The sequence below is a fragment of the Diabrotica virgifera genome, chromosome 3 (assembly GCF_917563875.1).
Source record: "Diabrotica virgifera virgifera chromosome 3, PGI_DIABVI_V3a".
NCBI lineage: Eukaryota > Metazoa > Arthropoda > Insecta > Coleoptera > Chrysomelidae > Diabrotica > Diabrotica virgifera.
Window position 1 is genome coordinate 194,716,994 of NC_065445.1, and position 27,634 is coordinate 194,744,627.

General features: G+C 35.2%; 2 protein-coding genes across 2 annotated transcripts in view; one reads left to right on the forward strand and one right to left on the reverse strand.

The window, feature by feature from the left end:
* The window catches only part of LOC126882667 (zinc finger protein 721-like), a 203,307-nt gene extending 195,683 nt beyond the window's left edge, over positions 1 to 7,624 (forward strand). The window contains exon 6 of the mRNA XM_050647641.1: positions 6,568 to 7,624. Coding sequence (XP_050503598.1) covers positions 6,568 to 7,394 — 827 coding nt within the window. The 3' untranslated portion in view covers positions 7,395 to 7,624. The remainder of the gene's footprint in view (positions 1 to 6,567) is intronic.
* A 7,121-nt stretch (positions 7,625 to 14,745) lies between these two features.
* LOC126882668 (putative uncharacterized protein DDB_G0282499) lies at positions 14,746 to 15,462 on the reverse strand. Its single transcript, XM_050647642.1, has one exon. It carries the CDS (start codon positions 15,460 to 15,462, stop codon positions 14,746 to 14,748), a length of 717 nt encoding a protein of 238 aa, XP_050503599.1.
* Between the last annotated feature and the right edge of the window lie 12,172 nt (positions 15,463 to 27,634).

The window sequence follows — 27,634 nt, forward strand, 5'->3', positions numbered from 1 at the left end:
AGATCTTTAGTTATTTCAGGATTGTAGGGTAAAATCGTAGATAAAAGGGTCAGGTACAGTATTGTTGGATAATAAAGTAAAAATTAGTTGTGACTTTTATATGATTAAAAATCGAATTTAACGTTGGAATAAAAAATTGGCGGATTGCATCCGCCATTTTGTTTTTTGAAATTTCGATTTCGGATTCGTAATCAGCAACCTCAAAAACCCCCCAAATATCAAATTTCGATGGTATTACATATATTTAAAATACATAAACCCGCCATCTTACATCCGCCATTTTGTTTTTTGCAATTTAGACTTCGGATTCGTAATTAGCGAGCTCAAAAACCCCTGGATGCCTAATTTCATGCAAATCAAAAAACGCTTTCATATTTTGGCCATCTTTTCGGGGTTTTGGACCACTGTGCGGCGCCGCGCCTCCTCGGAGCGGATATTGATACCTACGAAAGGCGCTTGAATCGTAAAAATATATTCGAGGGCGCCGCGCGTTCTCGGAGCGGATATTGATACCTACGAAAGGCGCTCGAATCGTAAAAATGGTCTTCGAGGGCGGCGCGCGTCGTATCTACGCTATTTGATTATCTGATATCTGGTATTTTTTTGTACCCACTGGCTTCATTATGTGGGTTTCTGGTGCCAAACGGTTAAAGCAGAAGCAAGTAAAACATATTTTAGTGGAATATTAGCTGCATTATCTTTTTGTAATGGTTCAAAAAATTTTTTTTGTCAGAGTTTAATATTTTTTTAATGGATAGATGCTAACCAAGGCAAAAGGCGCACCGGCCCGAGGGCCGGTTGGCTGGCGGGCCAGTCTGGGCCTGATATAAAATCTTCAAAGCATTTATCAATATTATAGGATAAATAAATATCGTCAAAGTCAGTTACAGATAGCTCAGAAGAAATTTGTTTAAGGTTGTTGTCAGACAAGTCTCTAAAATATTTATAAAGGCGCATTCTCGCGGTTCGATTTTAGTTGATCAACTTTAGTGGATCAACTAAAATCGAATGATAATAGCTGTGAGAACATATGTTGCAATTTTAATCGGTCAACTTTTGTCGCTTCAACAAAAGATTGATCAAATCAAACTTTATTGCCGGATTTATACTCAGCCTTTGTCACTGTCGGAAATATTGCCCGAAATACGATATCGACGCGAGTGAAGTGTTCACACCAGTCCTCACCAATGTCAGCAATGTTCTCATGACTAATACTCACTAACATTCGCGCTGCCTCTCCTTTGACTTCGTCCCAAAACCGACTTTTTGGAGAGCGCCGTGCAATGGCAGTAGCATGAGCAGCAGCAGCGCCAGTGAGCTGTTTACACATTCACGCTGCCCCCTTCCCTGCCCAATTCCCTGTCGAACAGGACTGAGTGTAAATCCGGTCTATCGTTCAACTTGACATTTTTCAGACAAGTTGAATCACGTTTGAAGTATATGAACATTTGTTGGTCGACTTGAATCACTATTATCTCGTCAGTCTGCGTAAAAAGTTATCCTTCAAATCAACAAAATGAATTTAAAGCGGTCAGAGAGTTTTATGTGAGATTTTTATATCCTTATCCATCTTCCAAAGCAAGTTCTTTAGCAGAGTTTCTGAAACACCACATTAATTTCTTCTTTTAATCCAATTTCGTATCCAGAAACGACGGTTTCTTATGTTCTTTATTCCGTCTTAATATAATTTTCGTGTGTTGCTGTATCAGTTAGTAAACTACTAATATTTATACTTTTACGTATAATTACACTTGGCGCCATTTTATTAAAACTAATTGCTTCAATTTGGTTTGAAATGTATGAACAAAAACTTGAACGATTTTAGTTGCTCCACTAAAGTTGATCAACTAAAATCGAACCGTAAGAATGAGCCTTAATTAGGCTGGTCATTAGATTTAGTACAACTACTATTAATGTGTACTACATATTCCAAACTAATTGCTCTATGTTCACTTAAATGCGCTTCAAAAGCATTAGAATTGCATTGAAGTATATTAGCTGTATTGGTTATAATATAATCAATCTTACTAATAGAAGTTGGGTTCAAAAAATTTGTCACTACCCTTGTGGGAACCATAGAGGTTATGATAAGATTGTAGCTCATTAGAACATCGTTAAAAAGAATTTTAAATAAACTATTTTCCAAATATTCAATATTAGTCCGTTCTTTAACGGTAAAATATTGCAAAACCTCTAAATTTTAAAGAACCGCTTAGATTGACATGAAATTTGGCATACACATAGCTAACAAGTCAAAGAAAAAAAGTGATATTGTTCCTAGATGTGCTTTTGCCCTGGGGGTGGTTTTCACCCCCTCTTGGGGGTGAAAAAATATTCGTTCAAAGAAAGTCAGGAAATGGATAAACTGGCTAATTTTAAGTAACTTTTGTTCTATAGAGTTTTTTCACTAAGTCAATACTTTTCGAGTTATTTGGCAGTGAGTATGTTCATTTTTTCAACAAAATAACCACGCTTTTAGACGGTTTCTCGCAAATAACTTAAATAGTAAGTATTTTGTCGGAAAAACATTCTGAGCAAAAATATAGCCTATAAAAATTAAAAAAAAATGGTGTATACATCACGTCTCTACACCTAGTAGAAGCAGAGGTATAGCTAATGAAAAATAGGTTCATATTCGTCAAATTCCAAATGGAATACTTTAACGTGAAATAACCAAAAATGAAGTACATTTCGGGGAAAACTCATTACAACTTATTTAAAGTGTTAAAAAAAAGCTTCATTTTTGTTTTATAAAAAAAATTTCTAGCATCAAAATTAAACAAGTTACGCTCAAAATAAAGTTAGTCCCTTTTGGTTTTGGTAAAAAAATCGAAAAAATCACCCCTAATTAGTATCTTAAATGAACTTAATCGTTACGACTTCACAAGTTTCTTGACTCGTGTATATATTGTTTATATGATCTGTAAGTTTCATCGGTTCAAAGTCCTTATTATTGAAAGGGCTGTAGTTAAAAGGGGTTGAACGAGTCACTGATCACGAATGTATGCAAATTTAGAAACACCAAATCTTAATCAATTTTTGTCTAACAGAAAAACAAAAAAATACATGATATTCAGAAAAGCAAATCTTAATTTTTTGGTTTTCGAGATTTTTAGTATCTCTAACAAATTTTAAGTTATTTTGAAAAAAGCATATTTTTCAAAATTTAAGTTTTTAAAAATTTTACTTTGAAACCAAATTTTTTCAAAAATAAGCACTTTGAATCGATGAAACTTACAGATCATATAAACACAACATAAGTAAAATAATTTGTGGAGCGGTAACGATTAATTTAATTTAAGTTGCTAATTAGGGGTGGTTTTCCCGATTTTTCTTTGCAAAAACAAAAGGGACCAACTTTATTTTGAGCGTAACTTGCTTAAATTTAATGCTAAAAACTGTTTGTAAAAACAGAAATAAAGCTTTCTTTAAACACTTTAGTGTTATAGTGTTAGAGTCAGTGCTGTTTTTGTAACAATATAGGTTCCGGTACGCAATGTTCCGGTGGGTCTGGGGAGTGTTCATAAAGGGGTTCCGTACCCGGGAAAATTTTTTAAATTTAGCCTCAATAAGGTAGTTTTAAAGATATTTGGGACTCATTTGGGAGCAAGGAAAAAATTCAGGAATTTGTCTATAATTTTGTTGTTTTTTCTTATGTTTTGTTCCAAGAGGTGCCGGTACGGCGTACCGGCACGTACCGTCACAAAAACAGCACTGGTTAGAGTTATAATAGGTTTTCCCCAAAAAGTGCTTAATTTTTTGCATATTTCACGTCGAAATATTCTATTTGAAATTTGGTGAATATGAATATATTTTTCATTGGCTATAACTCTGGTTCTACGAGATCCAGAGATCTAACGGGTACACCATTTTTTTTACTTTTTTATGGGCTATATTTTTGCTAAGAACGTTTTTTTCGACAAAATACTTACTTTTTGAGTTATTTGCGAAAAACCGTCTAAAAATGTGGTTATTTTGTTGAAAAATGAACATGTTCACCTGCAAATAACTCGAAAAGTGTTGACTTGGCGAAAAAGCTCTATAGAACAAAAGTTACTTAAAATTAGTCAGTTTACCCATTTCGGGACTTATTTTGGACATATATTTTTTCACCCACAATAGGGGGTGAAAGTCACCCCCAGGGAAAAAGCACACATCAGCACAATATCACTTTTTTTCTTTGACATGTAAGCTATACGTATGCCAAACTTCATGTCAATCCAAGAGGTTCTTTAAAATTTAGAGCAAAAACCGTGAAAGAATGGACTATATTAAGTTATAAATAAGTCACCACACATAAAAATATCGCCAACATACCTATTACAGAGTTCAATCGTATAGGAAAACTGCTTCAAAAACAAATAAAAGTCTCCACTGGGAGGCCTGTAGATACTGATGACTGCAACTTTTCTTTCACAAAACATTATTTTCACGCACTGCACTCATAATGCATCTCCACAGCGAACTGGCACACATTGATGATCTGAGTTTCATACCCACATTTCACATACAGAACCGATCCGCCATGCTCATGGATAGGTCGACAATAACTGGTTACAAAATCGTAACCCAGAGTTACCATTAGAGCTATTTCATCCTGCTTACACCAGTATTCCGCAATACTGACGACAATGGGATTTTCTTAGTCAAGCATAATTTCCAACCTTTCAAGTTTGTTTCTAATGGACGCTGTATTCATTGTTTCATTGAAATTCATCCAACTGCAAACATTTTGTAGGTTTTGGGCTTTCTACCTCATTAACTGGCCTAACTTGGACTTAGTTTGAAAAAGCCAACCAAGCAGGGCAGACTGTGAAAATTTTGCGTCCGACTTTGCGAAATAAACTTACGTGCATAGAAATCGGCCCACTTAAAAATTTGGTCATTTTTGATGTCTCGTATTTCCTAAACCTGTTGGCCGATTTAAGTGATTTTTTAATATGTTATGGCCTGATTCTTTAACAATATCGATGTAATAATATTGTTGCTAAACAGGTAAATTTTCATTGTATACCGGGTGTACAAATCAAACTGTGTTTTTTCTCAAAGTTCGCATCACCTTGTGGAATATTCTAGCATTTATAAAATACTGAAAGGAAAACCCAACTATAGCCTCAACTTTTCCTAACATTCTGCTTTTTGATTCGTTCATTTATGTTGGATAATAAATAAAAAAAGTTAGGTACTTTAACAACTAGACATGTTCTTCATCAATACACGGTGTTTCTAAATAAGTGAGACAAACTTTAAGGCGTAATTCTGCATAAAAAAATAATGATAGTTTGTTTGATAAACCTATGTTTGCAAATGTTTCCGAGATACGGGATGTTGAATTTTTTCTTACAAACTGACGATTTATTTATTGCTCTTAAACCAGTTGAGATATGTAAATAAAATTTGGTAGGTTTTAAGACATAGTTATTGCGGATTTTTTAACATAAAACTAATAATTTTATATTCACCATTGGCGTGCTTACGGATACAAACATTTTAGATACATCCCGTATGCACGCCAAAGGTGAATATAGAATTCTTAATTTTATGTCAAAAATCCGCAATAACTATCTCTTAAAACCTACCAAATTTCATTTGCCTATCTCAACTGGTTTTAGAGCAATAAATAAATCGTCAGCTTATAAGAAAACATTCAACATCCCGTATCTCGGAAACGAAACAGTTGCAAACATAAGTTTATAAAGCAAACTGTCATTATTTTTTCATGCAGAATTGCCCCTTAAAGTTTGTCGCACTTATTTAGAAACACCGTGTATTGATGAAGAACATGTCTAGTGGTTAAAGTACTTAACTTTTTTATTATCCAACATAACTGAATAAATCAAAAAGCAGAATGTTAAGAAAACTTGAGGCAATAGTTGGGTTTTAAATTCAGTATTTTATAAATGCTAGAATATTCCACAGGGTGATGCGAACTTTGAGAAACAAACACAGTTTGATTCGTACACCCGGTATACAATGAAAATTTACCTGTTTAGCAACAATATTATTACACCGGTATTGTTAAAGAATAGGCCATAACATATTAAAAAATTCACTTAAATCGGCCAACAGGTTTAGGAAATACGAGACATAAAAAATGACCAAACTTTTAACTGGGCCGATTTCTATGCACGTAAGTTTATATACCCGTCTCGAAAGGGTTAATCAATAGCAAATACCCAATAGATTACAATGTTGCATTTACATTGCACTTTAATTTGCGATACTCCATTCGAATCAATAAAAGATTATCGATATTGATACTATGGAAATAATATGTCGATACCAAAATATTCAATCAATATATAAACGGCGTCGGCGTGTATTGCTTACTGCTTAGTGGGATGGAGAAGGGGGAACTGGAAGTTGGAACTAGTCAATTGGGATCGAAAATAGAGATCAGTCATCGTGGCAAGTGCGGCCTTAGGAGATACCATGCTAGACAGTAATGTGCTGTGACCATAACTGTTACTTTTAGAGATAGAGTGCATATAATGCTGTTATTCTAGAGTTATGTTTATTTTTTGCCATTTCTGTATGCAAAGTTTTATAGCTTGATTTTTATTTTAGGTTTACGTCATAACGAGGTTAAAATGAAATCAGAAAGAACGTTGGTAATTCACACTGGAGAAAAGCGTTATAAATGCGAAATTTGTTCTAAGAAATTTAGTCAAAATGGAAATTTAAAAAGTCATTTAAGGTTACACACTGGAGAGAAGCCTTATAAGTGTGAAATTTGTTATAAGCAGTTTAATGAAGCAGGATCTTTGAGAAAGCATTTAAGGGTACATACTGGGGAAAAACCTTATAAGTGTGAAATTTGTTTTAAACGATTTATTGAAGCAGGACATTTGAAAAGACATTTGAAAATACACACTGGACATAAGCCTTACAAGTGTGAAATTTGTTCTAAGCAATTTATTCTACACGGGCATTTAAAAACGCATTTAAGGATACACAGTGGGGATATGCCATATAAATGTGAAATTTGTTTTAAACAATTTAGTCAAAATGGAAATTTAAAAAGTCATTTAAGGATACACACTGGAGAAAAGCCGTTCAATTGCGAAATTTGTTATAAGCAGTTTAATGAACCAGGATCTTTGAAAAGGCATTTAAGAATACACACTGGAGAAATGCCCTACAAGTGTGAAATTTGTTCTAAGCAATTTAGAAATTATGCAACTTTGAAAAACCATTTACGGATACACACTAGAGAAAAGCCTTACAAGTGCGAATTTTGTGTTAAGAGGTTTACTCAAGCAGTTAGTTTGAAACAACATTTGAGAATACACACTGGAGAAAAGCCCTACAACTGTAAAATTTGTTTTAAGCAATTTAGTCAAAATGGAACTTTGAAAAACCATTTAAGGATACACACTGGAGAAAAGCCTTAAAAGTCAGTGGCGACGCGTGACTTTTTCTAAAGTGTTACCAAAATCAGATGTAAAAAAATCTTATTAAAAAAATTATTTTGAACCTCCCAAATATAAGTTTTTGTTTTCAATCCTATGGGATAAAATTAAACAAATCGCTATTCCCAAATTATATGTAATTATATGTAATAGACATAACAAACAAACTAAATAGATTATTCTACCATAAAATTAACATAAAAAAATGAACAAATAGGAAAAAGAACATTATTTTTAAAACTATTGTTTATATTTTTTAAGTCTTTCATTTTCAATAATCTCATTTTTTTCTTCAAAATTATATATAATAAAATATGCAAGGAAAATGACTTTTCAAGTAGTTGATTTATTACGCAGCGACACTCTTTCATGTTTAAATGCACACACAGTTCCGGAGCTAGGGTATAAAGTGCCCGCCTGCAAAACTAGCATAGGTGCTCTTCGGTTTTTTTGTTTAATATTTTATAAAAAAGAATGTGTGTGTACTTTGTACGCACGTAAGAAGATATTCTTCTATTATATAATAGGTAATTTAAACGAAGTAAATATACTTTGTACAGGTTATTGTACAGGTTATTTGTATTTTATTTAAAAATCAAACTAACTTTCTTATCTACCACTTTCAAAAAATTTTATTAAAACAACCAAAAATAAAAAAAATATATGAATCGCCCAGGATTTGAACCCGCGTCATTCCAATCTCAGAGCTAACGCATTACCAACTACTCCAGCGAGGTCCTTGTAATTGACATGTAAGTTTCGGATATAATTAAACAGCACGGCGACATATAGTGTAAAAATGTTATGCTTACATAATATTTTATTATTTTACTACAGAGAAACAAATCCAAAAACAAGAATGATAATAAATAATACATTTCCTAAAAACACTAATATATTCTTTTAATGACTTATTTGCACGGTTACAGATACATACATACCTATCTTGAAAGATTAGCAATGAACTACATACTGTCTGTGTACATACTGTCTGCGCAGGCGCGCAGATTTATGTACAATTTTACCCTCAATCGAATCGCGCCTAAAGAAGAATATTTTCAAAAACCTGCAGAAAAAAAGGTAATTTTGGTGCCCCCTACAGGGACGCCCACCTGCAGTGCATCCCTTGCAGGCCCGTTATCGCCGGCCCTGTGCACATACACTGTAATCTGTAATAGGTACTAAACTAGCGTTACCAAAACAAAAAATGATAACAAAGCCCACTGATTTACAGCGCGCCCACGCCGTCGCCCCTTGAAAATTTTCAGAAACGAGCCTGACGACCGATAGCGAGGATCATCCTGCCTTAACAGAAAGAAAAGTGGTAACAACGTATAATAACGTGCAACGGATTCACATAAACTCGCCAATATTTTCGTGCGTCTAGTTGGCTATTTACTGAATTAGGTACTACATATTAACAAATATTTCTGTTGGTAAAAAATATAAATGGAATTATTTCATAGTGGTAGTAAAATATTTATTTGCAAGATTTTTAACTGTTACCAATGGTAACAGTGGTTACATGGACGCTTCGCCAGTGTGTAAAATTTGTTCTAAGCAATTTAGTAAATATGGACAGTTAAAAAGTCATAAGTATACAGCCTGACAAGTGCGACATTTATTTTAAGCGCTTTAGTGAAGCAAAAACAACATTTCAGAATATACACTGGGAAAAGGCCTTATAAATATGAAATTATTTGTTTTAAGCAATTCATTCAGAATGGAACTTTACAAAAGCATTTGATAATACACATTGAAGATTTTTTTTATTATTTAGTAAATTAACAATTCATCTAATCCTAAAACTAACCAGCATTTTACATTTAACTTACTCTACTACTGCACTGTCCTAGGTATTCCCAACGGTTCACCTTAGAATTTATAATTATTGTTGCACACATCACTGTTAGTTGTGACATTGAAGATCTCAAGATCACTGTAAACTGACACTGACATTTATAGATTTATCACTCACACATGTTCAAAAGGTTTGGTGCGTTTGAGCTTGCGGACTAGGTGTTGATTATCTAAAAGTTCTAACACTTCCCTGTTTGTATGGTTGTGGAATCGGTTTTCGTTCCACGAATACGACTGTTTTGGATTATCGCGACAACGAATATTTTAGTGTGCAACATAAGAAGTACAAAAGTAAATGGCTCTAATAATTATACCAATAAGCAACAATGTAATTTGCAATTTACTTTCGTTTTTCATTGTCTATTCTTCGGGCTCAACTGGAGATCTATCGTTTGTTATTGAAACACCAAAATGCACTTAGATGATTTATTGATAGAGAATAGAGAATGACACTAGGCTGCCTAAACCCCGGGAGAACGTTGTTTTACCGATATGTGGTTCGTATGAAAATTAAAATGAGACTACCATGATAATGCTACATGTTGAATGCATGCGGTGACTCGAAGGAATGAAGTTAAAGGCACTTCTTGCCTGGTTGACTTGACCCTAGTGAATGAATCTAAATGTATGTTCTTTCTTGTTGGCAACATGAATTGGGTCATAGCCCACACGACCAAAAGAACAAGGGTTTTTATTTAGTCTGCACAATTATTGTCCATTGCCAAAATATTGTTTACGATTTGCAACAATTCATCATCATTCTCTTTGCCTTATCCCTATGCGGGGTCGGCTTCCCTAATTGCATTTCTCCACACAATTCTATCTTGGGCCATATCAATGTTAATCCCCTTTACCAACATGTCCTGCCTTATCGTCTCCCCCCAGCTCTTCTTTGGTCTTCCTCTCCTACTCCTTCCAGGAATCTGCACTTCAGCTATTCTTCGTATTGGGTGGTTAACGTCTCGACGTTGAACATGACCAAACCATCTTAACCTATGCTCTCTCATTTTGGCATCAATTGGTGCCACACCTAGACTTCCCCTAATATACTCATTTCTAATTTTATCCTTCTTTGTCACTCCACTCATCCATCTAAGCATTCTCATTTCCGCCACATGCATTCGCTGTTCCTCTTTCTTTTTCACTGCCCAACATTCAGTTCCGTACATCATAGCTGGTCTTATGGCTGTTTTATAGAATTTTCCCTTCAGCTTCATTGGAATTTTTCTGTCACACAACACACCACTCGCTTCTTTCCACTTCATCCATCCAGCCCTAATTCTACTGCATGCATCTCCATCTATTTCTCCATTACTCTGTAATACCGATCCTAGGTACTTAAAACTATTGCTTTTTACAATCATTTCACCATCCAAAGATACCATTTTATTTGTAGTAGCTCCATCTTTAAATGAACATTCCAAATACTCTGTTTTTGTCCTACTAAGTTTTAAACCTTTTTCCTCCAGAGCTTGTCTCCACTGTACCAGTTTTTGTTCTAAGTCTCTTTCACTATTTCCTACTAACACGACATCATCAGCATACATTAAGCACCATGGAATGTTACCCTGTATTTTCGCTGTTATCTGGTCCAAAACTAATGAGAATAAATACGGACTAAGCACAGAACCTTGATGCAATCCTACTTTCACATGAAATTTATCAGTCTCTCCCACACCTGTCCTAACACTAGTCGTTACTCCCTCATACATATCCCTCACAATCTTTACATATTCACCAGGGACTCCTTTCTTATTGAGTGCCCACCACAGAATCTCTCGAGGAACTCTATCATATGCTTTCTCAAGATCAATGAATACCATATGAGCGTTTGTTTCTTTACTCCTGTATTTTTCCATCAACTGCCTTATAATGAAAATTGCATCTGTTGTTGATCTACCCTGCATAAAGCCAAATTGATTCTCGGATATTTCGGTTTCTTCACGTATCCGTCTATCAATTACTCTTTCCCATATTTTCATGGTGTGGCTAAGCAGTTTTATAGCCCTGTAGTTTGTACATTGTTGTATATCTCCCTTGTTTTTGTAAACAGGTACCAGTATACTGCTTCTCCATTCGTCTGGCATTTGTCCAACTTCCATAATTCTATTAAATAGACCTGCTAGCCACCTTGTTCCTGTCTCTCCCAATGCTCTCCATACTTCCCCAGGAATATCATCTGGTCCTACCGCTTTTCCTTTCTTTATTTTTTGAAGCGCTTGAGCCACTTCCTCGTTGGTTATTTTGGTGACCATTGCTGCTACTGTCTCCGTTGACTCTACAGGCTGTCTGTCAAATTCTTCATTTAATAAGCTGTCAAAGTACTTTCTCCATCTCTTTTTGACATCCCTTTCGTGAACTAGTATTTTATTATTTTCATCTCGGATACATCTAATCTGATTAAAATCTTTTGCTTTCTTTGCTCTCTGTTTGGCTATTTTATATATCTTCGTTTCGCCTTCCCTGGTATCAAGTTGATCGTATAGGTTTGAATACGCTTCTGCTTTAGCTTTTGCTACTGCTACTTTCGCTTTCTTTTTGGCGACCATATAGTTTTGAAGATCTATGTCCGATCTGGTTTCTTGCCACTTTTTATATAATTTTCTCTTCTCTTTTATGTTTCCTTGTACTTCATTTGACCACCACCAAGTCTCTTTATCTTCAAACTTCTTTCCTGACGTTTTCCCAAGTATTTCAATAGCCGTCTCTCTAATAATATTGGCCATTTTTCTCCAAATTGTGTTAGGGCTTCCTTTCATGTTCCAACATATTTTTTCTACTATTCTTTCCCTGAATAGACCTTCCTTCTCATCTTTTAGCATCCACCACTTGATTTTTTGTGGTCCTCTCCGATATTTTTGTTTAGTTTCGCTTTTTACTTCGATGTCCAGAACAAGCAGCTTATGTTGTTGGCTTACTGTCTCACTAACTATTACCTTGCAGTCCTTGCATTCACGTATGTCTTCTTTCCTTATCATGAAGTAGTCTATTTGGGATTGATGTTGTCCACTTTTGTAGGTAATAAGTTGAGTTTCTCTCTTTTTAAAGAATGTGTTAACAATCGCCATATCCAATGCTGTTGCTAATTCTAGCATGTCATCTCCAGCTTCATTTCTAGTTCCAAAGCCTAATCCCCCATGTATTGTTTCATATCCTGTCTTGGCTTGGCCCACATGTGCATTGAAATCACCTCCTATTATAACTTTCTCCTCCGCTGGAATATCACTCAGTATGTCTCCCAATTGATCATAGAAAGCTCTTCTTTCATTCTCACCCAGACCTGTTTGAGGAGCATACACACACACAACATTCAATACCTCTTTATCAATTACAAATTTCACTGACATCATTCTATCACTCGTTCTTACAACATCTACTACGTTATCTTTCATTTCACTATTAGCAATTATACCAACTCCATTTCTAGTGTTACTACTCCCTACATACCACAATTTATATCCATCACCTAGTTCTTTCGCCCTTTGTCCTTTCCACCTAGTTTCTTGAATACAAGCAATTTGAACTCTTCTTCGTTTGAGCGCATCCACTAACTCCAGACTCTTACCTGTAAGACTACCAAGATTCCAAGACCCTATCCTGATTTTTCTAACCTGCAATGGTGTTCCCCCTGAGATAGTCCTCACCCGGAGATCCGAATGGAGGCTCATTTTACTTCCGGAACATTTTACCTCAGGAGATGCCATCATTTCAGTATAAGTTTTTATTTCGTTTGGAGAAGGTCTTTTCATTATTATGGCCTGAAAAGATTTTTGGATGTTTGATGCCTGAATGCCTTTTCTATCAGCACCATACCCTGCCCTGTCCTGCACGTTTAGCCAATACACCACCAATGCAACCAAAGTGCAGTATTACCCCACACCCGCCTGCATTTTTCTGTATAGGCCAGGATCCCTACTGTAAGGACTGCCCTATAAGCCAATGTATTGTTGCCCGTATCCCGCCACTAGGAGGCACGTACTTCATTCGGGATACCCCGATTACGATTTGCAACAATTAAACAAATTAAATAGCCCCCACACGTTTAAATATAATAACAAATTATTTCATGTGATCTACGGGGTGATAAAAATATACTGTATAATATCGGATATGAATGATGAATATTTGATATTGAACATACTGCCCGGCGAAAATAAATCAGAACAAGGAGTCGGTAAAGCAACGCTAACAATGATAATAAGATATTTATAACATAATAGGTTAATGTACGGTGTGATGTGAAGACACTAGTCTTTGAACAACTTATCAATCCTCCAACTGCAACACCTGAATCAGAATTTAAATCAAAAACATTCAAGTTAAAGTTCAGTTTAGGTAAAGGTAAAGGAAAAAGTATTGAGTGGGATAGATATTTCAATGTGTTAAGTATTGTATTATTGTATTCTCTTATTATTATAATCGTATTGTAGTATTAGTTATTTTATTATTAATATTATCGAATTGTACGGCGGCTCTCGGTCTATCACGATGGCCGTTGTATTTTATTTCATCCATATAACCGCATGGGATTTGCTGTTTAGTCAGAATCTCGCTATGTTTTTGTACCCTCGGTTTGTATTACATCATAATATAATAACGTGTGATCCAAAATTATTGTCACCATAGGTGGCTCTGAACGATAGAGATAGCTATACAGTGCATGTCGATTATTAATTCAGATATAGTTTCCAGTTTACGTCAACTTTGTTTATGTTCAGATACTTGTCAGTGTACGTCAACTTAAAAAGAAAAGTTAGGTTATGTAGAGATGTTGGCGGTGGACATACACAGCATCTTCTTTGATTTTATTTATTATTGTTACTTATAATTTTAATTCTTTTTAGTTTTGTTTAAAGTTCTGTGTTAAAGGTTTTGACCGATTTTTTATGTTTTACAATATTAATCAAAATTAATTGATAAACCAATGATATAAATTCAGATTACAACAAGACATACGTAATTTTTTCCAGGGGTAGCTTTGATCCCAATAATTGTGGATCGCTTGTTATGGTACATAAAGTTATTAATGATTTTTATAATTAGACGATTGTATTATTCTGTATGTATTGTTTCTATTATTATAGCATTGTGTTTATGTGTGTATGTATTAATTATATTGCGGTCACCTTTTTGTATTATCTTCTTGTATGACCATAATTGAAGTATTTCTTTATAAATCCTGTAGTTGCCTACAAGAGTTGTATAAGTTTTGTAGAAAAGTGTAGTGTAATATAATCTACTATAGTTAGTAGATTCCTTGGGGCGGGGCAAAAAAATCCCTCCATTTGCAGCGGTATAGCTGCGTTCCAAAAAAATATCCTAATTCCATAATTCCAAGTTTCGTCTGCTTATTTATCTGTCCTGTAGACAATCCATTGTCGTGCTGGAGCTGCAGGACTCAACCGAGTGGGATTCGATTTACCACCTAGGCCTTCCTCTTAGCAGCCTACTGCATGACGTTCTACCCTTAAGGTCAATCCCTATCTAGTTTGCATACTTTCCCGAAAGAATTTGCATCAGGCACCGAATTCTTCTGTTGCTCATGGTGAGTGTAAGTCACCCGAGTCCATTGTTTGTTTCTTCTTCTGTTAGTATTTCTTCTTTGTTGAGCTTGCCGTGCTCCTCTATTATTTTGGATTCTAGTTTCATTCCGATAAGTTATTCTTTCATATGTTTCATGTTTATTCGTATTTGTATAGTTTACATGATTCCTTCTCGTATAATTTTGTCTTTCATATTTTCTATTTTTATCCTTGTAATATTTCTTCTTGTTTTCGTTTGTTTTCCTGTATGTTTGCTCCCGATACTTCCTCGTATCCCGACGTCTATTTTCTTTTGTATTTCTGTACGTTTTGTCACGGTATATCTTCGGCTCCTGTGGTCCGTATTGTTTTGTATTTCTGTGATCACGATACGTCCTCGTGTTACTTCTTTCAGTTGCGTTAATATTACTGCAGTTTTTGTTTCTGTATGTTTCTCTTCTTTTAGAGTTATGTTTGTAATTTTTCTGTATTACATTTTCACGTTCGTTCCGTCGATCGACGTTCTGTACTGTATTGTACTGTTTTGTGTTTGTATTTAGGTATTTGTGTCCGTTTGGTACACTTTTTCTTGCTCCTTTATACCTATTGTTCCTTCGGTATTTCCTGGGATCTTCTGTTTTTTTCTGTTTGGACAAGTGTTTCTTCATCCTTAGTCCATGTAATTGCCCCTGATAAGGAGCTGAAATGTCCTGCTTTAATTATCGTCATAGTTTTATTATCTGATTCGTGCGGACTGGATTCTTTTCTGTGTGTCGTTCCTGACACTATCCATCCTAGTTTCGTATTTTGAGTGAGTAGGCCGTTACCTAATCGGTCGATACCCTCCATCAATATGTAACTGTGTTCTTTTACTCCTAGCAATAAGTATATCTTCCCTACTTCGTAATATCTCAGGTCTGCTAGCAGTGCATATTTCTCGTTATATTCCTGTAGGATTATATCCTGTTCCTGTAGATCTCTGGTTATTTTTGCTAGTACCAACGCCTCTGTTTCCATCTTGAAGTCACTTTGGAAATGTGTTTCGATTAATAGTTTCATGCTCTAGTTGGCCGTCTTTTCTCCGGACGAGCCTATTCCTGATATGGTTGCCTGTATTGGCTGTCTTTTTGTTCCTAGCGCCGACGCCGCTTGTTCCGTGATAAATGAGCATTGTGACCCTTGGTCTATGAGTGCTCTCATTATATGAGAGTCTCCCTCCGCATCTCTTATGCTTACAACTGCTGTGGCAAGTAGTGCTTCACCTTCCTTCTGACTTGCACAATTAACTGAGTTCTGACCTCGTTGTAGTGTTGCCGTACCTGTGCCCATTGTTCCCTTGCGTATTTTCTCGCCTTCCGTTATTTGGGTCTCTGACATTGCTCGAATAACTGTTGCCTCCCCTGTACCTGTCAGTGTGGTACCCGTTTCTCCTATTGTTCGAGTCTCTTCCATTTCTTTCTGGTATCTGTTCTCTTTTCCTCTCATTTGAGCTCCTTCTATTGCCCGTGTTTCCTTTTTCATAATGTATCATTGTGTGGTGCTCTCCTCCACATTGTTTGCATCTCTGCTGTGAGAGACATTGATTTTCTTATGTGCTAGGCAGTTCGCACACCATCCTTTTTCTTTTATTATTCTGCTCCGGTCTCTTGTATTGATTTCCAGAAATTTCCTGCAGTGCGCTATTCCGTGATCTCCGTTACACATCACACAATTTATTCTTGTTCTTCTACCCATTCCTCCTTGATTATCTTGTTTCTTTTCTGATTCCAGCAGCTCCAGTGTTTGGAATCTTCTGTGTATGAATGTTTGTGTTGATTTGTACGAAGGTATCTCTCTACTGTCTCCGATGTGGTTTTCGTATAGTCTCCTGGTTTCATAATCCCATTTTGTTATGCTTATTCTGGCTATCAACGGGCTCCATGCTTCCGTGTCTGTTCCTAATCCTCCGATGGCTTCCAGACATTCATGGAAGGTGTCATGTAGCGATTTCAGTGCTCTAGCGGAAGCTTCCTTTACTTCATGCGCTAGGAGCATCCTGTCTATTAGTTTAAATAGTGTCATCCTCGGGTTTTCATACCTTTCCTTTAACATATTACAGGCCACTTCATAGTTTGCTTCTGTTATGTGTAGGTGCTGTATCATTCTGTTGGCTTCTTACTTGAGTTTTTAGGTACTGCATTTTTTCTGCGTTCGATAATTGCTTGTTTTCATGTATTACTTTAGTGAACAGATCGTGAAAAGTTCTCCACCTTTCATATCTTCCTTCAAACACAGGAATTTTCACCTGAGGTAGTGTGACGCCGTCTCTCTGTGTGCTATCTGACCGTTCCGTTCCTGGCTGTATCTTCTTTAAAGTTTCCTTGACTATCTTCTGTAATTTATTTATTCTCTCCAATTCTTCAATAACCAACGATTCTAGCACCTCATTTATTGTTGCTTCAATCATGAGTGTATTTATTTTCTCCATATGTTCTTTTAACTCAGATTGCAATTCTTCATCCTCCTGCAACTCTTGTGCATTTTCTTAAAGTAATAGTTCCCCGATTTTTTGTTTTCTTATCTGTATTTCCCTGACTTTCGGGGCTTTTCCTTTCTTCAGATTTCTTCCATATTCTTCCAGCAGGGTTTTACCCTCAATATACCTCTTATAAACTTGTTCGTAATATTTTGTTTCAAAATATTTGTCTTTTCTCAAACCGCCTTCAAGTAAGTTTTTGTGATTACTTTGAAATCTCGCCCAATTGGCCATGAGCCGATGGGTAGAGGGGATTTGACAGCTTTCGCCAGCGCTGTTAGTGGCAGTTTTGTGCATTTATCTGATAAATTTAAATGGCGCGCCATGGGTAGAGGAGAGGAGATTTGACGGTTATCGCCAGCGCTGTTAGTGCAGCGTTGCCACATTTAGTAGGTTTCTACTTTTTTGGTAAATTTTTGATATTTTTTAAAAAATTCTAGTAGGCAATATTTTTTAATAGATTTTTGGTATATTTCAACATTTTCTTATGACAAAAATAAAATTTGCTTTTTAATAGTATTTACCCCATTTCTAAATTAATTTTTAGACATTTTGTTACAATGTCCCAATGTCATTACCGAAAATAAGATTCAGGGGTGGGATTCTGTGTACAATCGCTAACACCGCCGACCGCTTTCTATCAATGTCAATATATTTGAATTTTTAGTTTTAATTCAAATCTTTTCTTGTTTTACTAAGTGCCACTTCAGCATCAACTAGCAAAACTAGAAAATAATTCAATTAAAGCTAAAAATTCAAATATTTTCACGACAATTGACATCGATACAAAGCGAAGTGTAGATATCTACAGTGCACGGAATCTAGCCCCAGGACATAGATGATGAATATTAAACAGAAATGAAACTGGATTCTGGTGTAACAAACTTGCAGATTTCAAGTATAGCAGTGCAATCAGTACCTATTTCAGGTGTTATTGAAGAGTTCTGGCATTCGGTGAGCCTGTTAGAAGCTAACGATGGAAAACTAAAATATCTAAGGCCCGGTCTTTTCACCTCCGGATAAAAGTTATTCGGAGGTTTATTTGACATATTTACATGTAATCTGCCGGATAAACTTCCTAATAAATATTTATTCGGAGGTGAAAAGACCGGGCCTAATTATAATATATGTAACTTTGCAAAACAACAAATATTGTGTTTGCGTGTTTCTAAAGGCCCCGTCTCACCATCAAATAATTGACAGTTATTTGATCAAACTTGACAGTTAGTGACACAAAGTGACAGTTAGTATGTATAGTTTGTGTCACTAGTCAAGTTTGACTGTCAAGTTTTATCAAATAACTGTCAATTATTTGATGGTGAGACGGGGCCTTAATGTAAAATGCGAAATAATTGTTTGAAAAATATGATACAGACATGCAGATGTTAAAATCAGCGGATGACAAAATATTATATACGAATATTAAATATAAAACTGATAAAAATTAATAATAATTGGTCATTTTGTTCCCCAGTTAAAATATAAAAAAGTTTGGTTTTTGTTTACAGTCATATTAATTTCTAGTTAAACTCCCTCTGTGGCTCAGTGGTAAGAGCGCCTACCTTTGGATCGAAAGGACCGACTGGTCGCGAGTTCGAATCTCACCAGGGTAGAGAATTTTTCGTTTATTATAAATTAATAAATGAAAATAGTTTCTATCCTTGTGGGATCGGTACCCACCGGAGGGACCGCAGACGTTCGGATACAATTAGCGTCTCTGCAAAGACAATGACATCGACTTTGCAAAGTAACAAGACACTTACTCAACACACACACTACACATAAAGTCGACTTTACATTACATGATTTATCATGTGATTTGTCATATGATTTGGTCATGGAGTGAAATTTACATGTTTACACTGTGTGATTTGTCATATGATTTTGCATTGTTTATACGCTGTGAGCTTGTACGTAGAGGGGATATTTATAAATTCGCGATCGCCAGTAGTGGCAAGTTTGTAAACGTTTACCGGAAATTTGACATAAATGTCAAAGTAATTAATTTAAAATAAAATTAAAAACATTAATTATAAAAAATATTAGTTGGTCAAAGCTGTGGTATATATTTTTACCTTAAATATACTTACGTTTTAAATACTGAATTTACGTTTTTTTAATGTTCCGTAATATGTAATTATAAATTATTCTTAGCGCCATCTACACGATAATTGTGAAAGTATCCGAAGTAAGAAATTAATATTTTATCAATAGAACGTCAAAATGATTAGCAAAATCTTAAAAAAATCTATTATAATTTAATTACTTTTTACCGTTGTAAATATTAAGCGATAACAATTAAATAATAAATTTAAAAATTACCGGTGAAAGTTGAATTAGTAATCCGCCAGGAGCGACACCAGCGAAGCTCAGAGCGTATACGGCTCCTTTTGTCATAAGCATTGTCATGCGGCTCGTCATGGGAAAAATCATATGACAAATCACATGATAAATCATGTAGTGCAAAGTCGACTTTACACTAGCTACCTAATTGGTAAAATCCACTGTACCATCACCATGCCAATGTCCATTAGTTGTCGAGGCATTAGCTAAATAAAAAAAATTTCTAGTTAGTCAGCTGTTATTTTTATTATAAAAAGTCCTAAATTATATACAAATATATTAATAAAGTTTTATAGTATATTTTAGTTTTTGATAAGTAGATTTTAGTAAGCTAAACTTACAGTAGATTTTCTAAATAAAATGTGGCAACGCTGTGTTAGTGGCAGTTTTGTTTTGTGCATTTGATAAACTTCATAAACTGAAATGGCGGATAATATGGATTTTTCAAAAAAGAAAACAAGATATTGCAGCTGTTGTATTGATTCATGTAAAAATACTGAATATAACAGTACTGGATGCATTTATTATATTCGGAAACATTGCGTACATGTCCTGTATCTACTAAATCCTTTCCTTGTTTGGTGTTGCTGATTGAAATTGGATATCATGGGAAATAAGACTTGAATCCAGTATAATGTTTAATATCCATTTTGATAGAATTCAAACAAATTACAATCCATACAAATTACAAATTTTAATAAGCAAATCAGTAAGCACACAAAAATAAACAGAGGTAACATTTAAAATGTTAAATAATTCATTTAAACGTATTCTTTTTCTCAATGGTCTCTTGCGTAAGCAGTCATCCAGTCGCACGAACTTATATATTAAATATTAAAATTATAATGAATAAAATAAAAAAACATAATTAATTTTACTATTAATTCTGTGTATTCATTTAGTAATCAGGTTACAATAATATTTCAGTTCATAATTTGTGTCTTTCTAGATAAGTATCTATTTTTCTCGTTTTGTATATTTCACATACATAAATTTTATCAGAAAAGTATAAGTTTCAAACCGCGAGAGAGTGCTACCGTCGAAACTCACAGCCAATAGTCATCCAACTTGTCCTGACGTTCTTTAATATATTGTGAATCCTTCTTCATATTAATCGTAATTTTATTTATATGTCAAATCCCAGCTCTGCCTGTTTTCCGTATAACGCTTCCATGTTTCCTAGTTTTTTATTTTATTTTTTGAAATAAATGATAAGTATACTTTTTTCCGGCAGTGACCGTGTTAAATTTGTCGTTGTTTATTAGTTTTTTTCACCGTCTTGCTATATGTTTACTATGGGACGGTATTTGCTGATTCAGGATTGCCCTTGAACTCCGCCAACGCGGTAAATGTTTAGTTCGAAAATATCAGTTTAATTCGTAATGAAATATCGCGTATTCTGTTAATTAAATTTTCAAAATAACAATACGTATGTTAGCGTTTACTAATATATAATAATAATAGCAGATAATAGTATAATGATAAGGTGTATTTGTAATTTGGATTAAATGATTAAATATTTTAAAGGAATCCCTTTTATTATTATCAAATAGGTAATTTATATTTAACTGAAGTAATTTTAACTTGAATGCAGATAATTACATAGAGTGGACCTTTATACTTATATCCTATTATTCAATTTGAAGTATATAGAGTGGAACTTTTATAATTAGAACCTATTATTCAATTTGAGATACCTTACATGTTGGTGTAAAGTTGGAGCAAATGTAAATTGTTCAAAAACTTACGGTTGACTTGACACATATTGCCTGGTTGACTTGACTCTAGTGAATGAATCTAAATGTATGTTCTCTCTTGTTGGCAACATGATTTGGGTCATACCCCACACGACCAAAAGAACAAAGGTTTTTATTTAGTCAGCACAATTATTGTCCATTGCCAAAATATTGTTTACGATTTGCAACAATTAAACAAATTAAATAGCCCGCACATGTTTAAATATAATAACAAATTATTTCATGTGATCTACGGGGTGATAAAAATATACTGTTTAATATCGGATATGTGATGAATATTTGATATTGAACATCATATTTTGCACAGTAAAATATTCGTTGTCGAGATAATCCAAAATAGTCGTATATTCGTGGAATAGGGTATATACGAAGTTCCCGATGTAAGTCTTTGTTGCGGCTATACCATGGAGCGTTGACTATGTTTCTTAGTATTCGGCTTTGGACTCTTTGAAGGTAAGCATAGTTACTCTCACTAGTACAGGAAAAAAGTTATGTGACTTTATAGACGAGTGGCACACCACAAAAAATCGCTTATTTCTCGAGATACTGTGTGGTGCAATGACCACGATGTGGTGAATGGCTAATTTTGGTCATACTTTATATTTTTGATGGTGCTGAAAATGAAAATTAGGTTTATGTTGAATTTTACGTGGGGGAACATTGGCAAAATCGCAATTTTACCGTAAAAATAAAAAAGATGAAATCACATTTTTGCGTTTAATAACTCTGTTCCATTTTAATATTTTGAAAGTAAAGTGGAGGATGAACTATCAAACCGTAACAAAATTCAGTCAGGAGTCCCACAAAGTAGTATACTATGTTCACTTCTTTATGTACTGTACACATCCGATTTACCAACCTCTCCACAAACCACCATTGGAACTTTCGCTGACGACATAGCAATATTTGCAACTGAAGAGGATCCAACAGCTGCAGTATTAAAACTTCAAGAACACCTAGACCAAATTGGACAGTGGTTAAAGAAATGGAAGATAAAAGCTAATGAAACTAAGTCAACACATATAACTTTCACACTAAGGAAAGACCAATGCCCAAATATTATCAAGTCAACATACTCCAACAGAATATCGTCAAATACCTGGGGTTTCATCTTGATTCAAAATTAAACTGGACACGACACATTTTAAAGAAGAAGAAACAAATTGAGTTGAGAGTGAAATAAATTAATTGACTTATAGGTGGAAAATTTCGACTCTCAATTGAGAACAAACTGCTCATTTATAAAACAGTCATCAAACCTATATGGACGTACGGAATCGTACTATGGAGTTGTGCCAGCAAATCAAATACAAAAATTATCCAAAGAACTCAATCAAAAATTCTACGCACCATCGCAAATACCCCGTGGTACATTTCCAACCAAACACTTCATAGAGACCTAAATATCCCGTTAATCAGCACAGTGATTCAAGAAAGAGCCAACTGACACCATGAGAAATTGGAAGGCCACCCCAACTAATTAATATTACCACTACTGCAGCCACTAAACAACAGAAGATTGTGAAGATTATGGTCCATAGATCTTCGCTGAAACTAAGGTGAAACCGCTGGGTGATGTACATGGTTATTCACTATATTTTGATCCCCTGTAAACTGCTTTATTTACAGAATTAAAAAATGTAAAATGCAAAAGTTATTCGATTTTTAAATTATGATTTTTTGACATATATATCATACTAGTAACGTCATCCATCTGGGCGTGGTGACGTAATCGACTATTTTTTTAAATGAGAATAGGGGTCGTCTGCTAGCTCATTTGAAAGGTTATTCAATTCTCTATTCAGTAATATAAACATTCTTCTTCTTATGCTGTCTTCTAACGAAGGTTGGCGATCACTTTTTTAAACGCTTCTCTGTCTTTTGCAACGTGAAATATCTGTTCAACACTGAGGTTAGTCCAATCTCTGATATTCCTCAGCCAAGATTTCTTCCCAGGCCTTTTTCCCCTGTACTCTTCCTTGCATGATGGCGTGTAGCAGAGAGTATTTATCGTTACGAAGTATGTGGCCCAGATACGATGTTTTTCTTATTTTAATTGTGTTCATAAGCTTCCTGTCATGTCCAATTCTTCTTAACACTTCTTCGTTTGAGACTTTTGCAGTCCAATGAATTTTCAGAATACGCCCATATAGCCACATTTCGAATGCCTCCAATTTTTTTACGGAATATAAACCTTAACATAATTATTTATAGAGGGTGTCCAAAAAAACTATAAAAGATAAAACATTGATGTTATTATCATAGCATGCTTTAAATATAGTTATTGTGCTGCCAAAAAATTACGTTCAAGAAATGATTCTTTCTGGGTGTAACACTTCTAATGTCACTGATTATATTTCTTACCTTTCTGAAGACAATGGTACCTGTTTCAATCTTTCTATCTCATTATAGTAAAAGTTATGAATTGTTTAAAGTGAAAGCTGCAGATTCCTGAATTTTAAAGTTTAATCGCAAAAGTTTATTTTTTTATATAATTATGTTTATTTACAATCTACATAATTTCAAGAATATTAAGTAAATGTGTTCCATGTTTTTGGACATGAAGGAGAGACTTCCAATGATGTCTCACCTTATTCTATTTATGTTTAAGTTTTGAAATAGGTCTTGAGGCCAGGTTCTATCTAGTCTCCTTGTGACAGGGCCATTGTGGAATAATTCCCTTACTAACTGATTTTCATGGTGAATCTCTCTTGTCGTTTCCCCATTACTGAGGATCGTGATTTCTTCCAATATTCCTAACAATTTTTCTCCATTGGTCTCTATCTTCAGCTGCTCTAAGAGCTTCGCAGAATAAGTTTCCAGCATTCCAGCTGAATTCTTTATTTAGTCGGACCATCTAGTTGGTGATCGTCCTCTTGATCTTCTCCCCGGAACGTTTCCAGAAACAATTAATCTCTCCAAACTGTCGTCACCTCTGCGAATCCCGTGACCAAAGAATTGCAGAATTCGTTGCAGACATATTGTGGACAGCCTTTTTTTAATATTGAGTTGGTTTAGAATGGAAACGTTTGTCCTATGAGCTGTCCAAGGTATACGCAGCATTCTTCTCCAGCACCACATCTCAAAGGCATCAATTTTTTGGCGCTCGCGTGCGCGAAGAATGCAAGTCTCTGCTCCGTATAGAAATATTGAGAATACAAGGGCATTCACCAGTCTCATCTTGATATTTTGAGAGATAGATCTGTCTTTCCAAACTTTAGTTAGGCGACTCATCGCATTTTTTGCCATACCAATACGTCTCCGAACTTCTGCTTCACAGTTACCAGCGTTAGTTATACTAGGCCCGAGGTAGACAAAGGTGTTTACTATCTGGTATTCCTGTAACATGTTAGTCAGTAACATTTTTGTCTTAGCTTTATTGATTTTCAGACCAACTTTATTGCTTTCGTACTCAACTCTTCGCAGAAGATCAAACATTGCTTGCTCATTTGCTGCTATAAGTGTAGTGTTATCAGCAAATCTTAAATTGGAGATTTTCCTACCAGCTACTGTTACTCCACCGGCCCTTTCTTCTAAAACCATCCTAATGACATGTTCACCATAAATGTTAAACAAGTCAGGTGACAACACGCATCCTTGTCTAACACCACTCTCGGTCGTGAATTGGTTTGAGAACTTTGATCTAGTCGTACTGTTGCTATATTAGACTGGTAAAGATTTTTAATAAGTGTCACCAATTGCATTGGTGCGCCCATTTCCATTAAAATTGACCACAGATTTATCCAGCTTACGCAATCAAATGCCTTTTGGTAGTCAACGAAGCATATAATCATAGGGACTTGAAATTCTTTAGACTTTTCAATGAGTTGTCTCAGGTTCAGGATTTGTTCCCTTGTACCTTTACCCTTTACAAACCCCGCTTGTTCCTGAGGGATTTGGTAATGTAGATAGGTTTTTAATCTGTTTTTGATGATATGCAACAAGATTTTACTAGCATGTGTTATTAGTGACAGTGTGCGGTAGTTTTCACATCTGGTAGTAGTTCCCTTTTTGTGTAGTGGGATATAAATTGAGGTACACCAATCAGATGGCCATTTTCCTGAATTCCAAACAGCGACACAGATAGAATGGATGATATGTAATCCTTTGTCACCTATTAACTGTAGTATTTCACATGGTATTGAATCAATGCCTGGGGATTTATTTCTCTTTAGTGATTTAATTGCATCTTTGACTTCGGCGAGTAAGACAGTAGGTTCTCTAGGGTAGTCAGAAGGCCACTGATTTTCTGCTGATGCCTCGTTATTTTTATATAGCTCGCCACAGTAGCTTCGCCATGTTTCCAATATGTCATCAGTATCGGTCTTTAAATTACCTTCCTTATCTATTACAGACCATGTTTGAGGTTTAAATTCTCTGATAAGGATTTGATCTTCTGGAATAAGTCCCTCGGTTCATTTCGACAGCCATGTTCCTCTATCTCTCTGCATATTTGAGAGATGTAATCAGCTTTATCTTTGCGGCATTGTTTTCTGATTTCTCTCGATGACGCTCTGTATTCATCGTTTGTTCCGTATCTAGTTTTATGTTCTTTTCTGCGTTGAATCACAGTCCACGTATTATCGGATATCCATGGCTTACGACCAGTGGAAACCGCTGCCTCACAGTCTTTTGCAGCCTCGATTACCTTATCTTTGAGATAGATTATCCAAGTGCTCTCAGGGTCACTATCTACTTGGTCTAAAGAAAGAGCTTCTTCTAGGTTTTGTTGGAAGTAATTTATTTTTGATGGATTTAGAGACATGACTTTTCTCTGGGGTCTTCTTTTGGGGACTTTAAAACGAAGTCGAACGTTCAATACCAGGAGTTGATGATCGCTTCCACAGTCTGCGCCAGGATATGTTTTACAGTTGATGGACGACGACTTCCATCTTGATCTTATTAGGATGTAGTCTATTTGATTCCTTGTTCGTCCATCTGGGCTGCGCCATGTGTATAATTTCCGTGGATGATGTTAATATAACGTGTTTGTAATTGTAAGATGTTCTACACAGAACTCCACTAGACGGTCGCCATTCTCATTTCTCTGTCCCAGTCCCTTTTTGCCCAGCACTCCTTCAATATTTTCATTAGATGACCCCACTTTGTCGTTAAAATCTCCTAAAATGATGACGAGTTCACGATTCGGAATAGCGCGAACAGTTTCTTCTAGACGATCATAGAACCTGTTGATGTCTTCTTCTTGTGCAGCTGTTGTAGGAGCGTATACCTGGACAAGGTGTAGGGTATTGGTGGATATTCTCATTTTAAGGGATATTATCCTGTCATCAATAGTATTATATCCAATTACGCAGTCGTTAAGTTTAGAGGGTACAATTATTGCGACTCCATTTGTACTTTTGTTTTCTGGGCCTGAAAAATAGACGACGTTGCCAGCAGTTGTTTTAAATTGTCCTTTTCCTCTCCAGTGAGTTTCTGAGAGTCCCAGTACCGAAAGATTATGGTCTGCCATTTCTTTTTCAATTATGTGTAACTTTCCAGGGTTTTGGATCAGTCCCTGGACGTTCCATGTACCAATTCGCTGACATTTTCTTAAATTAAATGAAAATTTATTTATCCAATTGACACCTGGTCAATTACTAGTTAACCAACAACCTATAACACAAATCACCAACTTTTGTTATTTGGGTGCAAACTTAAATGAACAGTGGGACCAATCGACGGAAATTAAGATAAGGATCGAGAAGGCAAGATCAGCCTTCGTCAAAATGAAAAAAATCTTTAACAGCCACGATATAAAATTTATTTATTATTTATTTATTATTCATTTACGGACCGAAGTCCATTAGTACATGATACAATTAAAATTTTTTACAATTAAAATGTCACACAAATTAGAAAAATAAGATCTAGTAGATACAAAATTGGTAAATACATAACAAACAATAATAAAGAATAAACTTACTTGCTCTCATTCAACAATTGAGAGCTAGAACATTTTGAAATTGACAAATACAACTTATCCTAGAACAAAGACAATAACAGTAGTTGACAAATCAGTCTTGAAATTAGAACATTAAGTTAAGTATAAATATAATTGTGTGGAAAACGCAGTAAAGTCGTTCACAAAGAAATCAATTTGCGGAGATAATGTGTTTGCTAATTTAAGAGTTTTAGAGAGATAGGAACTTGAACTATAATTTGTGCGGTTAATGACCTCGTGGAAGGTGGTCACAGAACGGGTGGTTCTTGAAGGTACATGTA

Bases quoted from the DNA above. Each gene is read 5' to 3' on its own strand.
- LOC126882668 (XM_050647642.1), bottom strand. From the start codon at position 15,462: ATGAAGAAACACTTGTCCAAACAGAAAAAAACAGAAGATCCCAGGAAA.